The sequence below is a fragment of the Schistocerca piceifrons genome, chromosome 3 (assembly GCF_021461385.2).
Source record: "Schistocerca piceifrons isolate TAMUIC-IGC-003096 chromosome 3, iqSchPice1.1, whole genome shotgun sequence".
Lineage (NCBI taxonomy): Eukaryota > Metazoa > Arthropoda > Insecta > Orthoptera > Acrididae > Schistocerca > Schistocerca piceifrons.
In genome coordinates this window covers 824743284-824763529 of record NC_060140.1, presented here as the reverse complement: position 1 = coordinate 824763529, position 20246 = coordinate 824743284, and the positions used below count along the sequence as shown (strand labels likewise).

The following is a 20246-nucleotide window of genomic DNA, read 5'->3' as shown; positions in this document are numbered from 1 at the left end:
GAAACCAGACGTAAACAGTAATGAAATCCTAAACTCAGATTGGAATGTATATCGCAGAGACAGGCTGGACAGTGAAGGGGGAGGTGTGTTTATAGTGATTAGAGGTGCAATAGTATCGAAGGAAATTGACAGAGATCCGAAATGTGAAACAATTTGGGTGAAGGTCACGGTTAAAGCAGGCCCAGACATGGTAATTGGATGTCTCTATAGACCTCCTGGCTAAGCAGCTGTTGTGGCTGAGCACCTGAAGGATAATTTGGAAAATATTTCGAGTAGATTTCCCCACTATGTTATAGTTCTGGGTGGAGATTTTAATTTGCCGGATATAGACTAGGAGACTCAAACGTTCATAACAGGTGGCAGGGACAAAGAATACAGCGAAATTTTTTTAAGTGCTTTACCTGAAAACTACCTTGAGCAGTTAAACAGAGAACCAACTCGTGGCGATAAGATATTAGACCTTCTGGTGACAAACAGACCCGAACTATTTGAAACAGTTAACGCAGAACAGGGAATCAGCGATCATAAAGCGGTTACTGAGTCAATGATTTCAGCTGTAAATAGAAATAGTAGAAATGGTAGGAAGATTTTTCTGTTTAGCAAAAGTGACAAAAAGCAGATTACAGAGTACCTGACGGCTCAGCACAAAAGTTTTGTCTCAAGTACAGATAGTGTTGAGGATCAGTGGACAAAGTTCAAAACCATCGTACAATATGCGTTAGATGAGTATGTGCCAAGCAAGACCGTAAGAGATGGAAAAGAGCCACCGTGGTACAACAACCGAGTTAGAAAACTGCTGCGGAAGCAAAGGGAACTTCACAGCAAACATAAACATAGCCAAAGCCTTGCAGACAAACAAAAATTACGCGAAGCGAAATGTAGTGTCAGGAGGGCTACGCGAGAGGCGTTCAATGAATTCGAAAGTAAAGTTCTATGTACTGACTTGGCAGAAAATACTAAGAAATTCCTAAGAAATTTAGGTCTTATGTCAAAGTGGTAGGTGGATCAAAACATAATGTCCAGACACTCTGTGACCAAAATGGTACTGAAACAGAGGATGACAGACTAAAGGCCGAAATACTAAATGTCTTTTTCCAAAGCTGTTTCACAGAGGAAGACTGCACTGTAGTTCCTTCTCTAGATTGTCGCACAGATGAAAAAATGGTAGATATCGAAATAGACGACAGAGGGATAGAGAAACAATTAAAATCGCTCAAAAGAGGAAACTCCGCAGTTCGATTTTACACAGAGTAAGCGAAGGAACGTGCCCCATTCTTGCAGCGGTGTACCGTAGGTCTCTAGAAGAGGGTAGCGTTCCAAAGGATTGGAAAAGGGCACAGGTCATCCCAGTTTTCAAGAAGGGACGTCGAACAGATGTGCAGAACTATAGACCTATACCTCTAACGTCGATCAGTTGTAGAATTTGGAACATGTATTATGTTCGTGTATAATGACTTTTCTGGAGACTAGAAATCTACTTTGTAGGAATCAGCATGGGTTTCGAAAAAGACGATCATGTGAAACCCAGCTCGCGCTGTTCGTCCACGAGACTCAGAGGGCCACAGATACGGGTTCACAGGTAGATCCATGTTTCTTGACTTCCGCAAGGCATTCGATACAGTTCCCCACAGTCGTTCGGGTTCACAGGTAGATGCCATGTTTCTTGACTTCCGCAAGGCATTCGATACAGTTCCCCACAGTCGTTTAATGAACAAAGTAAGAGCATATGGTCTATCAGACCAATTGTGTGATTGGATCGAAGAGTTCCTAGGTAACAGAATGCAGCATGTCATTCTCAACGGAGAGAAGTCTTCCGAAGTAAGAGTGATTTCAGGTGTGCCGCAGGGGAGTGTCATAGGACCGTTGCTATTCACAATATACATAAATTACCTTGTGGATGACATCGGAAGTTCACTGAGGCTTTTTGTGGATGATGCTGTGGTGTATCGAGAGGTTGTAACAATGGAAAATTGTACTGAAATGCAGGAGGATCTGCAGCGAATTGACGCATGGTGCAGGGAATGGCATTGAATCTCAATGTAGACAAGTGTAATGTGCTGCGAATACATAGAAAGATAGATCCCTTATCATTTAGCTACAAAATAGCAGGTCAGTAACTGGAAGCAGTTAATTCCATAAATCATCTGGGAGTACGCATTAGGAGTGATTTAAAATGGAATGATCATATAAAGTTGATCTTCGGTAAAGTAGATGCCAGACTGAGATTCATTGGAAGAATCCTAAGGAAATGCAATCCGAAAACAAAGGAAATAGGTTACAGTACGCTTGTTCGCCCACTGCTTGAATACTGCTCAGCAGTGTGGGATCCGTACCAGATAGGGTTGATAGAAGAGATAGAGAAGATCCAACGGAGAGCAGCGCGCTTCGTTAGAGGATCATTTAGTAATCGCGAAAGCGTTACGGAAATGATAGATAAACTCCAGTGGAAGACTCTGCAGGAGAGACGCTCAGTAGCTCGGTACGGGCTTTTGTTAAAGTTTCAGGAACATACCTTCACCGAAGAGTCAAGCAGTATATTGCTCCCTCCCACGTATATCTCACGAAGAGACCATGAGGATAAAATCAGAGATTAGAGCCCACACAGAAGCATACCGACAATCCTTCTTTCCACGAACAATACGAGACTGGAATAGAAGAGAGAACCGATAGAGGTACTCAGGGTACCCTCTGCCACACACCGTCAGGTGGCTTGCGGAGTATGGATGTAGATGTAGATATCTTTCGGCTTGCTTTAGTCGTCTTTTCTACTTTGGTAATCATTGTTGCCACAACCGCATCATGATTACTGCACATGATTACTGTCACAATCACTGATGCCAGTTTTCAATGTGGACAGTCTTAAATAGGTCAGGTCTATTTGTTGCCATATGATCCAATATACTTCCATTATGAGTAGGGTTCAGAACTATCTGTTCTAGGTAGTTTTCAGAGGAGGCATTACTAATGTTTCACAGGATGTCTTACAATGCCTACCGCTAACAAAACTGTAATTGTATGGTGCAAGATGTTCGAAATTCTCAGAGAAATAGTTGTAAGCTATTGGGAATGATGTACAAGAAATAAGAGGTAACAATGAGGATGGAAGCCCGAGAATTAAATAGATTAAGAAGGGCATAAAATAGAGATCCAACATTTCACCTATATTGCTCAATCTGCATATCTCAGAAGCAATGAAAGAAATACAAGATAGATTTTGGAGTGAGCAAAAAGTTCAGCATGAAACAATATTCATTGATAATACTGCTGTTCTTAGTGGAAATGATGAAGAATTACAAAATCTGTTAAACGGAATGAACAAGCTAATGAACACAGAATAGGGATTGAGAGTACAACGAAGAAAGATGAAACTCAACAGGAGTAGCAGAAATTATATTAGTGACAAATTTAGCATCGGAAGTGGTGATCACGAAGTACAGGAAGTTAATAAAGTCTGCTACCTTGAAAGGAAAATTATCCATGATGGACAAAGCAAGGATATAAAAAGCAGATCAGCACAGCCACTGCTGCTGAAGACACATTTACTAGTATTTCAAGAAGAAGAAATTTCTGAGAATGTATGTTTGGGGCATGTCATTGTATGGTTAAATCATGGACTGCGGGAACACTGGAAAAGAAGAGCGTCGAAGTGTATAATGTGCTGCTACAGAAGAATGTTGAAAAATAGGTGGACTGAAAAGATAAGGAATGAGGAGTTTCTCTGCAGAATCAGCAAAGAAAGAAACATGTGGAAAACACTGACAAGAAGAAGGGGCAGGATGATAGGACATGTGTTAAGACATCAGGGAATCACTTCCTTTGTATTAGAGGGAGCTGTAGAGGTTAGTAACTAGAGGTGAAGGCAGAAATTGGAATATACCCAACAAATAATTGAGGGGCATAAGCACTACCTTGTGATGAAAAGGTTGGCACAGCAGAGAGGGAGGGAGGGAGGGAGGGAGGGAGGGAGGGAGGGAGGGAGAGAGGGAGGGAGAGAGAGAGATATAGCAGTGCTGAGGAGATCAAATCAATCAGAAGATGGATGACGAAAATTTCTTGCTGCTTCATACTCTCCAACTGATATGTTTTTAGTAAGCCAGTGATGGATCCCTCACTGTGGAAAGGTATGTCATATGCCTGTCAACTAAATCATTGCATGTGCAGATTTTGCAACCACGCCAATTAAGACTAAAAATGGTCTATGGGTGACAGGTCTGCTTGTAAATATTCCACGTATGAAATAACTCAGAATTACATGAACAGGCACCCTAAATGCTATGGTCTCTCCAGTGTGGATGACAATGCCTGAAGACAAATATCAGTATGCATGTGCTTCTGACAGAAAAATATGTGGATTCCTGGGCATGTTTACCTCAAGTGCATGTGTAGAACACACACACACGGCCACTGAGACAGGACTGCAAGCACTTATGCCTAACGGGAGAAGCAATCTGTGGGTGTGGATGAAGGATATATTGCAGGGAGAGTTCCCACCAGCGCAGTACAGAAAAGCTGTCATTAGTAGGATGGACCTCAATGGTGCAGGCTGTCAAGTAGCCATTGAAGTGGAGCACAACAGGTTGGGCAGCATGTGTTCAGCAACTAGGTGGTCCAGCTGTTTCTTCCACCACCTCTACGACAGCCTCTGAATCTCCCCAACATCCCCTTATTGCCAATAAACCCTGCCTTGCAGACCTACTACATTTACCACTCCCTCAGAAACTCCTTCCTACCACCATACAGAATGCAGAACCAAAATGGAATTGAAACACAGTCATAAACCTTTCCTCCAAAAACCTTAGCCCTACAGAAGTATCAGTCCCACTTCCAAATTCAATCGCACTGGACTTGTTAAAGACCTTCTCTCCTTCTCCTGGTCCCTACAGTGGAAAGCCTTTTTCACCAACAACCCTACCAATCAGACTCAACCCAAAGCTAATGTTGAACCATGCCTGATTCAGTTCACTTCTCCATCCAACTATGATTCACCCCAACTGCCCTCCTAATCACCCCCTGTTAACGTTCCAGAAATTCTTAATCACAAACCTTGCCAGTCTCCAAATCCTTCAACATGGAACCTAACGTTACATCCACAGAAAGAACTGCAATCAACCACCTAAAAACTGATCACAACCTTACAATCCCACCTGCCAACAAAGGCTTCACCACTGTGTTCTGAACCAGAGGGACTACATGGCAGGACTCCACCAGCTGTCAGATTTATCCACCTATAAACCCTTCCACAGTGACCATATTCCAGAAATCCCACAGGACCTTCAGCCTCTCAAATCCTTACGGCTATCCTAGAGCCTCTCCTCTGTAACTCACTCTCTCCTCACCCTTATCACTCCCCACAATCCTACCTTCTACATGCTTCCTAAGGTCTGTAAAAACAAACAACTCAGAAGCCCCACTGTGGCCGGTTACTGTGTCCCCACTGAGAGCAACTCTGCTCTCATGGCCCAACACTTTCAGCCCATTACCTGTAATCTACCCTACAATACAGGAAGGTCAGAAACAGACCGGAAATCTTGTAAGGGTGTTGCGCAGAGAAATAAGAGTTAAGAAAGAAGTCTGTGACAATGTGCAGTTTCTGAGTTATTTAGCACTGAAGTTAACCAATCAGGCCATCACAGGTGCAAATTGAAGCAGCCTGCCAGAAGCAGTCTTGCCAAATTAGTTCTCCCCAAACTGGATAATTATAACTTTTGCTCACCTGGTTTAAATTAATAACTTTTGAAAAAGGCACATATTAACTAGTAATGAGCATTTCAACAAGTGGTACCTCAAGGACCCACAGATGTTGGTGCATTACATGTTGGTGTATGCAAGTGCTTGAATTTGCACACACATAAACTTGATTGGCTAACTTTCACACTACATAACTCTGAAAAAGTGCAATGTTTTGAATTTTTTTCTTGACAATTATTTCTCAGCACAATCTTCCCTCCGCCAAATACCCTTACAAGCTTTTCAGACTGTTTCTGACCACCCGGTATAAAAGACAGCAACAACTTCCTCCACCAAATTTCCACAGTTCCTGGTCCTTTACACCATAACACGCTCCTTGTCACTATTGATGGCACCTCTCTCTACACTATCATCTCTTATGCCCATGGCCTTGCTGCTACTGAATACTACCTTTCCAAATGCCCAACAGACTACAAATCTACAATTTCTTTCCCGATCACCATGATCCCCACAATTACTTCTACTTTGAAGCCATTATCTACAAACAAATCCGTGGTATGGCAATGGACACCTGCATGGTATGGGCCACTTAGAGGAAGCCTTCCAAACCACTTAGAATCCAAAACCTCTCACCTATTTCAGATTCACTGATGACAGCTTTGTGATCTGCACAGAGCATAAGGATACCCTGTCCACATTCCTCCAGAACTTCAACACTTCTCCCCCCGTTTGCTTCGCCTCATTCTCCTCAACCCAATGAGCTACCATCCTCCATGTTGACCTCCATCTCAAAGATAGCTACATCAGTTCCTCAATCCACATCAAACTGACCAACCACCAGCAATACCTCCACTTTGACATCTGCCACCCATTCTGTACCAGCATGTCCGTTCTATACAGCCTAGCCATCAGTGACTGTCACATCTGTATGGACCAACAGGCTCTATCCAAATATACCGAAGGTCTCACCTAGGCCTCTGCAAACTGAAATTATCCTCTTAACCTTGCATAGAAACTTATCTCCTGTGCCTTGTCTGTCCAGTCACCTGCTGTCTTCCACATTCCCACTATTCGACCACAAAGAAGCACTCCCCTTGTGACTCAGTACCACAGGACTGGAACAACTGAATCACATTCTCCACCAGGGTGTCGATTACCTCTCATCATGCCCCAAAATGAGGAATATCCACCCACTATTCTTCCCACCCCTCACATAGTGGTATTCCGCCACCCATAGGACCTACGTAATACTCTTGGCCATCCATACTCTAGCTCTGCCCCCAGCCCCTTGCTGGTTCATATCCCTGCAATAGACATAGATACAAGACCTGTCCCATACATCCTCCCACAAACAACTACTCCATTCTGGTCACAGGTATCACCTATCTCATCAAAGGCTAAGCTACTTGTGCAAGCAATCATGTGATTTACAAACTAAGCAGCAATCATCCTGTACCATACATCCTCCCACCACCAACTACCCCATTCTAGTCACAAGCATCACCTATCTCAGCAAAGGTAGGGCTACCTGTGAAAGCTATCATGTGATTTTCAAACTATGCAGCAACTGTGCTGCTTTCTATGTGGGCATGACAACCACCAAGCTGTCTTTCCGCAGGAAAGGCCATTGACAAACTATGGCCAAGAGACATCTGGGCAATTCAGTTTCTGAAAATGATGCCCAACACAATGTGCTTCGCTTCAATGACTGCTTCACATACTGCTCCATCTGGACCCTTCCCACCAACACTCCACTTTTCTGAAATGTGCAGATGGGAACACTCCCTGCAAAACATCCTACTTTCCTGCAACCACCCTGGCCTCAACCTTTGCTTGTTCTTGTACTTCACCCATTTACCACCTTCCCGGCTCCCACTGTAGCACTACACAGCTTTCTATTACACCAACTACTCTTTTTTCCCCTTTACTTTTCTCCTTTTCCATTCCCCTTCCCCTTAAACCTTTCAACTTCATCTAGCAGCCGTACTGTGTCCCCACGGTGTCCCTTCATGCTCCCACAAATAGCACTACACAGCTTTCTATTACACCAACTACTCTTTTTTCCCCTTTACTTTTCTCCTTTTCCATTCCCCTTCCCCTTAAACCTTTCAACTTCATCTAGCAGCCGTACTGTGTCCCCACGGTGTCCCTTCATGCTCCCACAATCAGCACTGCATCCTCCACCTCCCCAGCTTCCTTCTTACCTCCATTAAGCACAGTTGCAACCTGGCCTCAGTGGCTGGTGACAGTGGTCAGTGTGTACGAGTCGTGTTTGCGTGAATGTGTGTTTTCTATTTTAGGAAGAGACCTTTTGGCCAAAATGTAAAATGTATAGCTGTCTTTTTGTTGTGTCTGTCTGCAACTCAACAGCTCCTCTATCAGATGAGTATTTGTGCTGCCCCCCCCCCCCCCCCCGTGTATATGATCAATATCCTTTGTTAGTCATACTTGGTACAGGTCCTGAATACTTGAGAAGTATTATACAACAAGTCGCACGAGTTTTTCGTAAGCAACCTCCTCTGTAGACTGACTGCATTTCCGTAGTATACTGCATATGAACCAAAGTCAGCCACCTGCCTTACCTTCCACTGAATTTATGTGACCATTTATTTTCATATGCCTACAAATTTTTATGCTCAGGTGTTTGTATGAGTTGTCTGATTATAAATGTGACTTGGTATTAGAGGCTTCCACTATATTATTCTTTTTATTTTGCGAAGTGCACAATTTTCAATAAATCTCCAATTCAGTTACAAATTTCATTTGATACACTTTATATGGTTAAATTTTTTGATAATAAGTGTAGGTACTGAATTTATTTAACACAGACAGGGGTATAAACTCAGCAAGGTATGGGATTTCTCTCTCTCACCCCCCCCCCCCCAAAAAAAAAAAGGAATGCTATTTTTGCCTTGTCAATTAACACCTTGGTGGGTCTTACATGAGCATCATCATATAATTCAAGTCCAACAAACACATTAACATTATATAACACTGTAATATGATTCACATTAAGTGCGTAAATAGTTTTAAAAGTCACAAGCGAAAAGGAAGCCACAGCAAACTTCCACATTTTGTTTGGCACTGCCGATTCCTAACACAGTGACTTAACAGGAATGCTGTTTGTAATTTATTATATTTTGCTACTTTCTAATACTTTAAATTAGCACTTAAATGGCTATTTCCGAGTGTATGGGTTTGCAGAGATATGAAACTTTTGGGATAAAAACAATGGAATAAACAAACGTAACTAGTCATTGAGCAGTAAATAGGCATTTAAACAAGACCTGAAACACTGTAGCTCAGCTTGATATTTTTTTTTTTTTTTTTAGAAACACACATAGGAGAAAGACTGAATGTAGAAGGAGCAGTATAGGATAGAGAGGAAATCCAAACAGTAGTGCAGATGAGGTGAGTGAGTCAGAAGTGAAAACAAAACGCCACCTGGAGAAAGGCAGAGTTGTTGAAGGGCAGACTCTAGTGATAAGTGAAGTGAGGGTGTGCTGAGTGAGTGCAAGGGACAGTTCTTGCGCAATGGTCTTTCACCTGCATATGACCCATGTAACATGGCATTTGAGATAGGAGTGCCATGGTTTAGGATGTTTCATACATTGTGAGGGTGACAATAACAATTTGGGAGAAGTGGGAAGGATTTTGGGGAGCACAATCCTCATCTGAAGGTAGGAAAAACAGTACTCAAAGCCTGAGGATAGGATTTAATGCAGCTGTTACAGTCTGTGGCAATACTGAGTAATAAGGGGGAGGTAATAGTTGGATTGTTTGTATAATCTGTCTGCAAACTGATGGATGAGCAAGCAATTGCCCACTCCCTCTACCCATCTACATATCATGGAGCAACTACAAGCCGTTTCACACAGTTACACCGGCCCTTCTGCAGTGCACCTTTTAAAACAGAGGGTCCACATACATGCCTGGAAGCGTTTTATTTTCCACTAAATGTGTTAACACTATACTGAGTAAAGGAATTAATAACTAATACAACTACAGTCCAGAGAAATGAACAAGAACAGAATATACGTAAATCAGCACACGTTACACTGTACTTCTTGACGAGAAACTTGTTTTTAGCTAACCTGTATGGCAGTTGAAGCATTCTTCTGGGAAAGGCCTCTTCCTTCCACAACAAGTACTGCTCGCTTTTCAGTTTACGAACAGACTATAACTGCCCTCCTATCCACTGGAAACCTCCATACCCTGCCCCAACAACACAGACATCTTTAAAGATGAATGAGCATGCATCCACAAACTTGAAAGATACTTCACACGTGATTCTCCAACAGACAACGGCTCCATCAATGTTGCTATGTAGTCTCATGTGATCTCCAATCCCCAGAATCCTAAAATCTACAATTATAAAACACTGTGGACACCCCACTGTGTCTGTTTACTGTGACATCACACAAGAAATTTATGGTCTAGTTGACCAACTTCAATATTGTTTGCAGCCAACTTTCTACATTAGGGCCACTAACCATATCCCCCAGTGCTCTCCACAATACTTATCCCATAACTACCTGGCCTCTGAGTTGTTACTACTTTCAATGCCTCCATACATATGTCAACATTCCCCATGCTCATGGCTTTCCTGAAACCAAAGACTACCTTCCCATGTCTTGCTGATTACAAACTTTCCATCACACTTCTTATAATTATGAAAGACTGTATAACTCACAACTACTTCTCTTCCGAAGGGTATATATAAAAACAAATTGATGTCATGACATGAGCACTGGCCTGGTACTTTGGAACAAAGATCAGTTTATATGCCAACTAGAAGCAACATTTCTACACACTCAAATTCTCAACCCTTTATTCACCTGGTTCAGCCTCCAATATCTTCATGGTATAAAAGCAGGACCAAGGCTCACATTCACTGCAGCATTTCCATATTTACCATTAATTTTGCCTCGTTGTCCTTAGCTAAACACTCCATATTCCTTGAGGTCAACCCCCCCCCCCCCCCCGAGCTCATAAAAGCCCCTGCATACATGAAATGACTAACTCCACTCATCAAATATCAGTCAATGCTTTTGCACCAAAAAGTGTCTCCAGCACAGCCTTGCCTCTTGCAGACTGTTCATCTGCAATGATGAGCAATTTCTTACTCAGTACATTATATGGAATGAGTTCCCCCAAAACCTGGTCAAGAAGTGTATCCTCCAAGATCCCTAATATTCCTACAGACCAACTATAAAGGACTGGTTCCTTTGTTACGTAATATACATGCTCTGAACAACTACATCACATTATCTACCAGAGCTTTGACTGTGTGTCCCATGCACCCAACCTCTATAACTTATTCCAGTCCTGTAATAGGTATTTTTTATTTTTACACCATAATAAGCAATATTACCTCTAAAAGCAGCCACATTACATACCAGCTGAACAACTTTCACACAGCCTTTTAGGTGGACATGACCAGAGGTCCAGATGAATGAATAGGCACTGTTACACTAAAGACACAAGTAAGGTTTACCATACACTGGCCAAGAACACAGGTGAGAACAGCTCTGATGACTTGAACATGAGCTTCAGAAGTGGTAACGTACAGATCACCATCTCCTAACACTTGCTTCTTTGAACTGTCCAAGTAAGATGATCTTATTCTTAACATATTCCTTGGTCCTGCAAATGAAATGGCTCCCTGCAACGTCCAGTACTCCCTCTCCGGCAACCACATCATCTGCCTTTGTCTACTTCCCTCACTACTGCTATCATTCAGCCTCTTACTCCCAACTAATTCACTATGGTCCTCTCACTTAAATCATACTTTTACAAATATGAATTTTTTTTGGTCCATAGTATTCTTTCAATGTCTCTCTATCTTCTTCACTCTCTGTATGTATAAGTGTGTGTGTGTGTGTGTGTGTGTGTGTGTGTGTGTGTGTGTGTGTGTGTGTGTGTAACTTCTAATGCTGGGAAGAATCTAGGAAGGTGTAATAAAGTTGCAAAGGAGACCACAAATAAGAGACTTGTGCAACTTTCTGTAAGCATTGCTCGAGAATAACACTACTGATCAGACATAAGTGTTATTACTTATGTAGCCTATTTAATGGAGCAAGATTGGCACATGGCATGTGGGCACATTACAGAGCTTTTCCACAACTGATTGTAAAAAAAAAAGAGAGAGAGAGAGAGGAGAGAAGAAAAACTGGTAAACTTAAAAGATAGCTGCTGTAACATTAAAAATAAATTGGTGGCACATAAAATATAACTGAAATATTGACACAAAATACAGAGATGTTTCTAACATGCGAACACTGACGAAGGTAAGCTGTGGTTTTGGCCAGGAAGTTTCAACAACATTAATTGTTTGGTAAATGGAGGCAGACTTCCCAGCATAACAACACATTTGTTCTCTTCACCAAATCTCAACCAAACCATCACCTTTCACGATGGATCTTGGGTGATTCTACAAACAATCTGTCACCATAACCTCGATTTTAATAAATATCTTCTTTTTATATCACATTTGTTGGTTTCGCCAGCTCACAACCAAACTGTCATCTTTCAACTTAACCGTGACCTCAGATGCCACTACATACAAGTATCATCACAACCTCTATTACAAAACAGAAGTAAACAAACTGTCAAGCTGCTGTCCCAAAAATTGAAAGAAATCACAAACAATGTACAGTGAATACAGAACAGTTTCAATTTCAGTGCTTGACATCACCTGTTTCGGCACTGCTCAAAGGTTAATTACACAACTGTCCTTTCGTTGGCTAAACAAAATTGACACTGTCAACCTGTGTACAACAGATGAATAATGCACTGCCTGGCACTGCCCTTGGTCTAGAAGTTAGCTCTCTTGAGAGATTGAAAGCACCCCTTGTTCATATTATAGGAGAATATCAATGACATTCACAACTATGCAATGACTAAAATTGTAGACAGTCAGTTCACCAATACTGGAGTGTTAACTTTCATGCTCAGTGATCTTTAATATAGAGACTTTGCATGTAATCCTGCTAGAATAGTTTAAGGGGAGTTAGAATGGGAAAAATATTTTTTTCACATTTTCGGATTTTTATCTCATTATAAAATTTGCAATTTTCCAAATAAAATGATATATATCACTTACAAACTCAAATGGGAAGTATTTTATTTTTTGGATATAATCTACACCATTTGAAAATGTTAAATTTTTTACATGCATTACTTCAAGATCTAATTTATCGGTAATTTTTTATACAGAAGGCTGTGGACTGCTGTGTTATAAAGGTTAACAGAGTTAGTCATGTCCAGAAGAGGATGGGCACCAGGTTGAGGAAGCTGAAGCAAAGTTTGAGAGACAAACTTTCTGATGGTAAAACCATAAGAGGCAGGCTTACAGACAAAATGATTAATGAACTACAGCAGTATTATGGCATGACCGTTACAAATAATACTGAGGAACTATTGAAAATGAAGCAAGCAGTATGGACTAACTTCTTCCACAGACTGTCAGCAGATGAAAAACCAGTACACCACCTTTGACCTCATGGAACTGATTCATGGTGCAATTACCGCAACGCCCAGAACTGAAACATTCCATCCAAGCAGCAGTCACGGATATCATAAAACCTATTAACCGAGACCTGGCAAATCCTGAATCACTGAAGAAGTGTCTGCATGGTCAGACTCAAAATCCCGAGTCCTTCAATACTCTTATATGGACTCGCTTGCCAAAAACTGTTTTTGTTGGAATGAAGACGCTAAAATGGGGTGTCAGTGATGCTATTATTGTTTTTAATGATGGCAACATTGGTAGGGTGAAAGTGCTACAGCATATGGGAATTAATCCTGGAGGAAACTGCATCAGAGAACTTCAACATATGGACAAGATTCACATTGATAAAGCAGAGTATGCAGCACAGTTGGCCACTAAGGAGTCCAGAAAGAAGAAAAAACATGGAAAAATGTTAAAGAGGAAGATAGACAGTATGGTGCAGGGTGCTTCTAAGTGACTAAAAATAAAAAAATAAGCATATATTGAGTTATAGTCTTTAGAAACTTTAGAAGCCGTCCCTGAAAATTTACATTTCCCCTAAATCTCAGAAACCACTTCGAGTAGAATATTCAAATTTTCAGGGAGTAATAACATACAAATCCTGAGTCTACTGAACTAAAAGAAGAACATAATGTTATGTATAATTAAAATTATTTAGGATAACATATAAAAAAAGTACACAAAATTTTAACCGTGTAATTAAAAAATTGTATTTCTGAAAGCAGTGCTGAAATGCAATTATTGTAGTTCAGTAGACTCAAAACATACAGTTTAATGTCCTGTTAACGTTTCATGTCAATGGCTACAGTGGTTCCTGAAATACAGGGAGGCCAAGTCACTAAATTTAACATTGTCAGGATAATGTGTTCCAACTCCCCTTCAATGACGATCATGTCAGGTGGCTAAACTGATTCTATTGCCTCAATTGTATGTCCCACACAATAACCATTATAACAATTTGTGATTGATTAAGACATGTTGGGATGCTGTACTTATGACTAGAATAGGAAAGTGCATTGTTCTCTTCACAGTGCACTCTACAGTGGCTTGCAGAGATGTAATGACAGCATCTCCCACATTGTGGTGTGCAGCTAACTGGAGCCTACACATATCATGAAAAGGAAAGCTGCTACTCACCACAATGCAGAGATGCTGGGTCGCAGAAACGCACAACAGAAAGACTGTCACAAATATAGCTTTCAGCCATTAAGGCCTTTGTCAAAATTAGAGAGGAGAAAACCACACACACACACACACACACACACAACTCACAAGCTATATGATGAGTAGCAACTTTCCTTTTCACAATATTGTTTGATTAGGGCCTACCCATGCAAGTCGTCATAATTTTGACACAGGGTCTGTCATTCACATGTACTTTTGCCTGGGTCATTCCATGTCAAGTCACCCAGGCCTTGACACCAACCATGTCAGATTTTGATGACACTTGGTACAATTACTTCTTTTATCATCCTGAAAGCACTTGTAAAATTTTTTTGCTCTCTATCTTATAGTTTTTTTATAAATTTTTAAAGTTTTTAGATTTGGCATTGTTTCAGCAGTCGGAAATCGTAACTTAAACGTGTCCTCACAACTAAAAAAATTTGTATATTAAAGAATACTCAAGATATCAGTATGAAATTTTGGAATAAGTTTGTGTATTATATCTAAATGTTAAAAAAAATTGCCATAAAGATATATTAAAACCTTCCAAATGAATAAAAATTTACAAGTTTTTTTTTTTAGCTAACGGATGTTTAGTTTTACAAAAACTGCAATATCTAGAGTCTCAGACCTGATAGAAAGCTCAAATTTGTTTTAAAATACTCTTAATTGTATAGGCTATTAGATAAAAGAAAAATTATGTTGGCTTTTTAACCTGTTTAATAGTTATCTAATTTTTAAAATAATATTAATTATATTTTAAAAATAAAAAGTACCAAGTGACTTATACACCGAAAATAAGTTTTTGTCTTCTTCGAGTAACAATGTATGCTTGGATTTTGTTTTGTTACTCCTGTGTTTTGAAGTAAAAAATTATTAGTGTTAAATAGTGCTTGGATAATATTTTATTAAGTGTATTCGAACTTTCAGTAAGTACCGTTACTTAGTTTACAGAGATTCTTTTCCAATATCCTATAAAAGTAACCAGAACAGTAATCAGACCAAAAGTGAAATCAGTATGTCAGATATTCAAACCTGTAGCGTAGGGTTATTTAAAAAATCTGACTGTTTCCAAACAACCTACACACCTTCAAAACAGTTACAGCCGGTATCTGAATTGAGCGAGGAAGAAAAAGATTTGAGCCACTTACGATTTAAGAATATATGTTCATACCACAGCTACTACTTTTTAAATGTTTCTGAAAAGTATCAAACAACATGTGTAGACCCACTAAAAAAACGCAAAAAGCCCATCAAAAAATCGTTGAGAAGTGTAGGCTTGGATCTTTCTAAACAATTACTGCCAAAAAATATTAGCATAAAACCTGGACAAAAGTTTTGCTCAACATGCCGTAACTTTTGTGAGGAAAAATAAAGAGTTGAAGTCAATGAAAGTGAAACAGATGATGAAGTCATGGTTGAATTAAAGGATTTTGATGTAATGATTTCTCTTATGAAAGAGAAGATTTCATCTGTTGGGAGGTCTAGAAAAATCCAGATTCTGACCTTGGCTCCAGATTCTTGGAGTCAAAATAAAGTGATGAAAGAATTTAATGTAAGTGAGTACATGGTGCGACAAGCTAGAAAGCTAAAATCTGAAAAGGGTATTTTGGAAACTCCTGGTCCAAAAAAAGGTAAAACTCTTTCTGAAAATACAGTAAGACTTGTAACAGATTTTTATGAAAAGGATGAAAGTTCCAGAGTGCTACCTGGAACAAAAGATAAAGTAAGTGTTCAAAAAAATGTGTACATGCAAAAAATACTCATTTTGTGTAACTTGAGAGAACTCTATTATTCTTTCTAATGGGCGAATCCCGAGGTAGAAGTAGGATTTTCAAAATTTTGTTTCTTCAGACCTAAATAGTGTATCCTTGCTGGTGCTGCAGGCACACACACTGTATGTGTATGCAGTATCCACCAGAATGTTAAACTATTACTGGATGCTGTGAAAATTGAAGAATCTTATAAAGACCTAATTAAGATGCTTGTGTGCAACACGGAAAACCAAAACTGCATGCTACGTCATTGCGACAGCTGTACTGCAAATACTGCACTAACTGAGTACTTATCTGAAAAACTAAGTGAAGATTATGATTTAGAAGAAGAAATTGTAATCAGTCAGTGGGTTAACACAGACAGGGCAGAAATGATCAAACAGTCTTATCAGTGTTGAAGACTAAATTTCTTTATTGGTTAGGTCATTGGAAAAGCTCACCCCGCACTCGTTTATAGCAAAATCCCAATCAGCAGCCTTTAAAAGATTGAAAGAAGACCCACCACCCAAAACAGCAATTATTGTGATGGGTTTCAGTCAAAATTATTCCTTCGTTATACAAAATGAGATCCAAAGTTACCACTGGAATAGAGGTGGTTGTACTCTACACCCAGTTGGAGTTTTTCTAAGAAATGAGGAAAACAATGTTTTTGTTTCCAACCAAAGTTTTATTAGTGATGACCAAGAACGTGATACTGGTTTTGTTAACTTTGTACAAAAAGAAATTACAAAGTGTCTGTCATCACATCATACTGACATTGACTCAGTTCAATACTTTACAGATGGTTGTGCTGGGCAGTACAAAAATAGAAACAGTTTTAAAAATTTGACTGAGCACTTGAGAGACTTTAATTTGAAGGCCCAACACTCTTTTTTTTCAACAAGTCATGGGAAGTCAATTTGTGATGGCCTAGGAGGAACTATTAAAAGAATTTTAAGGAAAGCTGGTCTACAGCTTTCAGACAAAGAACAAATAATGACAGTAATCGATATGTGTTCATTTTCACTTTATTGACAAAAAAGAAGCTGATTTGCTACGGTTAAAACTAGAAAACCGTTGTTCAGCAACCCGAACCATTCCTGCAACAACAAGTTTTCATAACTTCAAACCACTTGCAACAAACAACCTTGAAATTAGAAGGACTACAGATAGTGTAAAACCCTCCTTACTCTTTTCTTTCCATTCATCTTCTGATTGGGTTCGTGTTGAACCATCCATAAATAGCTATGTGGCTGTAAATTATGATGGTAACTGGTACTTTGGACTGGTAAAAACAATATTCAATGATGAAGAAGATGCAGAAATTCTATTTCTACATCCTTCAGGACCAGCTGCATCATTTTATTGGCCTGAAAGAGAAGATTCTTGCATAGTGCCTTTGGAGCACATAGTCTGTGTAGTAGACGCACCTCAATCAAGCAGCACTGGAAGAATGTATTACTTCAATAAAGACTGTATCAAAAGAACTGAAAGCTCTTGGATGAAGTGGAAAAACAACTTGAATCAGCATTAATGTTTATTAAAAAGACAAAATTACTCAAAAAATTCAATGTTTCAAGCAATCAGTTTGGTTATACATAAGTGTCGTAAGTACAATATCTTTGTACATAATTCTAATGTAATCTACTATAATTAATAAATATGTTAAAAAGCCATCATTATTTTTGTTTTATCAAGTAGCCTATATGTTTAAGAGTAAATTAAAACAAATTTGAGCATTCTATCAGGTCTGAGACTCTAGATATTGCAATTCTTATAAAACAAAATATCCGTTAAAAAAAAGAAAAGAAAAAAATACACATATATATATTTTTTTCATAGAAAATATTAATATATTTTAATAGTATCATTTTTATCTTCAAATATGTATAATAAATACACTTGCTGCAAAAATTCATGATGTTATCTAGAAGAGTTTTTAAGATAAGCAATTTTAAAGTTTTGAATACAAATTAAATTTACCATTTTGGAAGGTTCGGAAAACGCAAAACATAAAACTTAAAAAATTTATTTAAAAAAAACTATAAGAGATACAGCAAAAAAATTTTGCTGGTGTTGTCAGGATGGTATTAGAAACATTTGAGGCAAATTTCATGAAAATCTAAGGAGGTGGGTGTAAAATTTATTTTTTATTGGGTGATTTGATGTGGAATGACCCGCCTTTGATTATTCTACAGTGCATATTTATATTTCATATGCTTTACTGCTGTCACTTAAAAATAAAACTGGTGTTGTTAATAAAAACATGGCCATTTGGCACTGTACAAATCTGACTTAACTCACAGAAGCAAGTGCTAATGACAACAATTATTCAGACTTGTGTTGTACTAGTATTTATCAGCTAATGGTGGCACTCAAAATTTCATGGATATCCCTTGAATAAATGTTAGAGTTCTGTAATAATCTACATATGGTGAAATACAGAAAATTTTAATTTGTGATATTTTCAGTGTTGGTGTGGCTGTGGGTTTACACATGCAGCTACTACTGGCTCTGAGCACTATGGGACTTAACTTCTGAGGTCATCAGTCCCCTAGAACTTAGAACTACTTAAACCTAACTAACCTAAGGACATCACACACATCCATGCCCGAGGCAGGATTCGAACCTGCGACCGTAGCGGTCACGCGGTTCAAGACTGTAGCGCCTAGCTACTACTCTTTGTCGATGGCGGATGGGGAGTAAATGCAGTCAGTCCACGTTCCTACATCTTAATTGTTAAATAATCATATACTCCGTACAAAGAAACTTGTAAATTATGACCAACTTATGTAACTAATTGCTTCCCTGCTACGATTTACTTTTGGATGTTATTTCTAATATGAACAAAATGTATCAGCTCGCATAATTTACTATCCAGAAAATCACAGCCACTAACTTTAGAAAGTATTTACAAATTTTACCATCATGAATTTATCCAAACGGTGTTGGTCGATTCCAAACCATTCCCGCCTCAATGTTAGAAGGAAGCACTCAGCATAAAGTAATCCCTGTTCCAATTTCTTGAAACAATGAATTAAATTTGCAATTCGTTCTGCTAACTCCTCCTGTAAACAAATCAGTGTAAATGGCATGTTGGGTATTATATCGAGTGCTTGGGCACACATATATATATATGAAAAGTTACATGGTATGATGTTCGTTATATAATAAACATATAACCATACATTAAAGTGTGTTACCTGGTACAACGGTTTGTCAGCCATCCACATGCAGTAAAATAAACCTTTCCATATAGTCATCAAATCCTGTTTGGTAAATTCTGAAATGGAAAATTAACTACTTACGTCGAAAGTCACATTGAAACAATAAATAAACTCCACTACCATTAAAATGGACGGAAACTATATGTTGAACGTAAATTACACATACAAGTTATATTTCAAGTATGCATATTGATCGTACTGAAGGAAAGCTAAGTAACATGAATGTTAACGAATAACTGTCATGATATGAACGACCTGGTCTCACCTAATTTGCTACCTGATCTGGCAGTTATCCATTTGCTTAATCTTTTAATGCCTTTGTCACGTATTGCTTTATCATTTGATGCTAAAACTTTAGCAAGGGATATTTGCTGAGCTGTTAATAAAACTTCTTGCCGAGCTTTTTTCGATGTTTCCATTTTGCACGTGTTTGGAAACACTCTTCAAATTCAGAACTTTGTAAACACGCAGGTTGACTATCGAACAAATCAACTCGTAACCAAAGTCGATAGTCTTCAATGAGACTGTTGCGAGATACATGCCAGCACCAGTGAGCTTACAGGCCAAGAGAATACACGCATCGGGAAGGTGGAAAAAATTAGACAACATAAAATAAACTGAAAAGCTAAAGCCCGGTCCACACGCAACGATCTGTCTGCGCAGACATCGGTGCAGATGTCTGTACATGCAAAAGATCGCTGCAAATGTGGTGTGTTCACACGACACAAACCCCAATCTACTACTCGCCCGCCATCTGTCGGTGTAGAAAAGAAATATCAGTGGCAAGCGACTACGCTCCCCGTAAACGTCAAACATTTAATTCAGTTATTTTGAAATATAGAAATGGAGGAAGTTCTGTTGTGGTCTGTGTTCGCAACTTGTGTTGCAAAAAACATTCAG

At 39.2% G+C, this 20246-nt stretch overlaps 1 protein-coding gene across 1 annotated transcript in view; it reads right to left on the bottom strand.

Annotated features, from left to right (window-relative positions):
- LOC124789566 (ribosomal RNA processing protein 1 homolog) overlaps positions 1 to 19851 on the bottom strand; it is a 52815-nt gene extending 32964 nt beyond the window's left edge. The window contains exons 1-3 of the mRNA XM_047256969.1: positions 19612 to 19851; positions 19323 to 19402; positions 19044 to 19187 (exon numbers count right to left, since the gene is read on the bottom strand). Coding sequence (XP_047112925.1) covers positions 19044 to 19187; positions 19323 to 19402; positions 19612 to 19765 — 378 coding nt within the window. The 5' untranslated portion in view covers positions 19766 to 19851. The remainder of the gene's footprint in view (positions 1 to 19043; positions 19188 to 19322; positions 19403 to 19611) is intronic.
- Between the last annotated feature and the right edge of the window lie 395 nt (positions 19852 to 20246).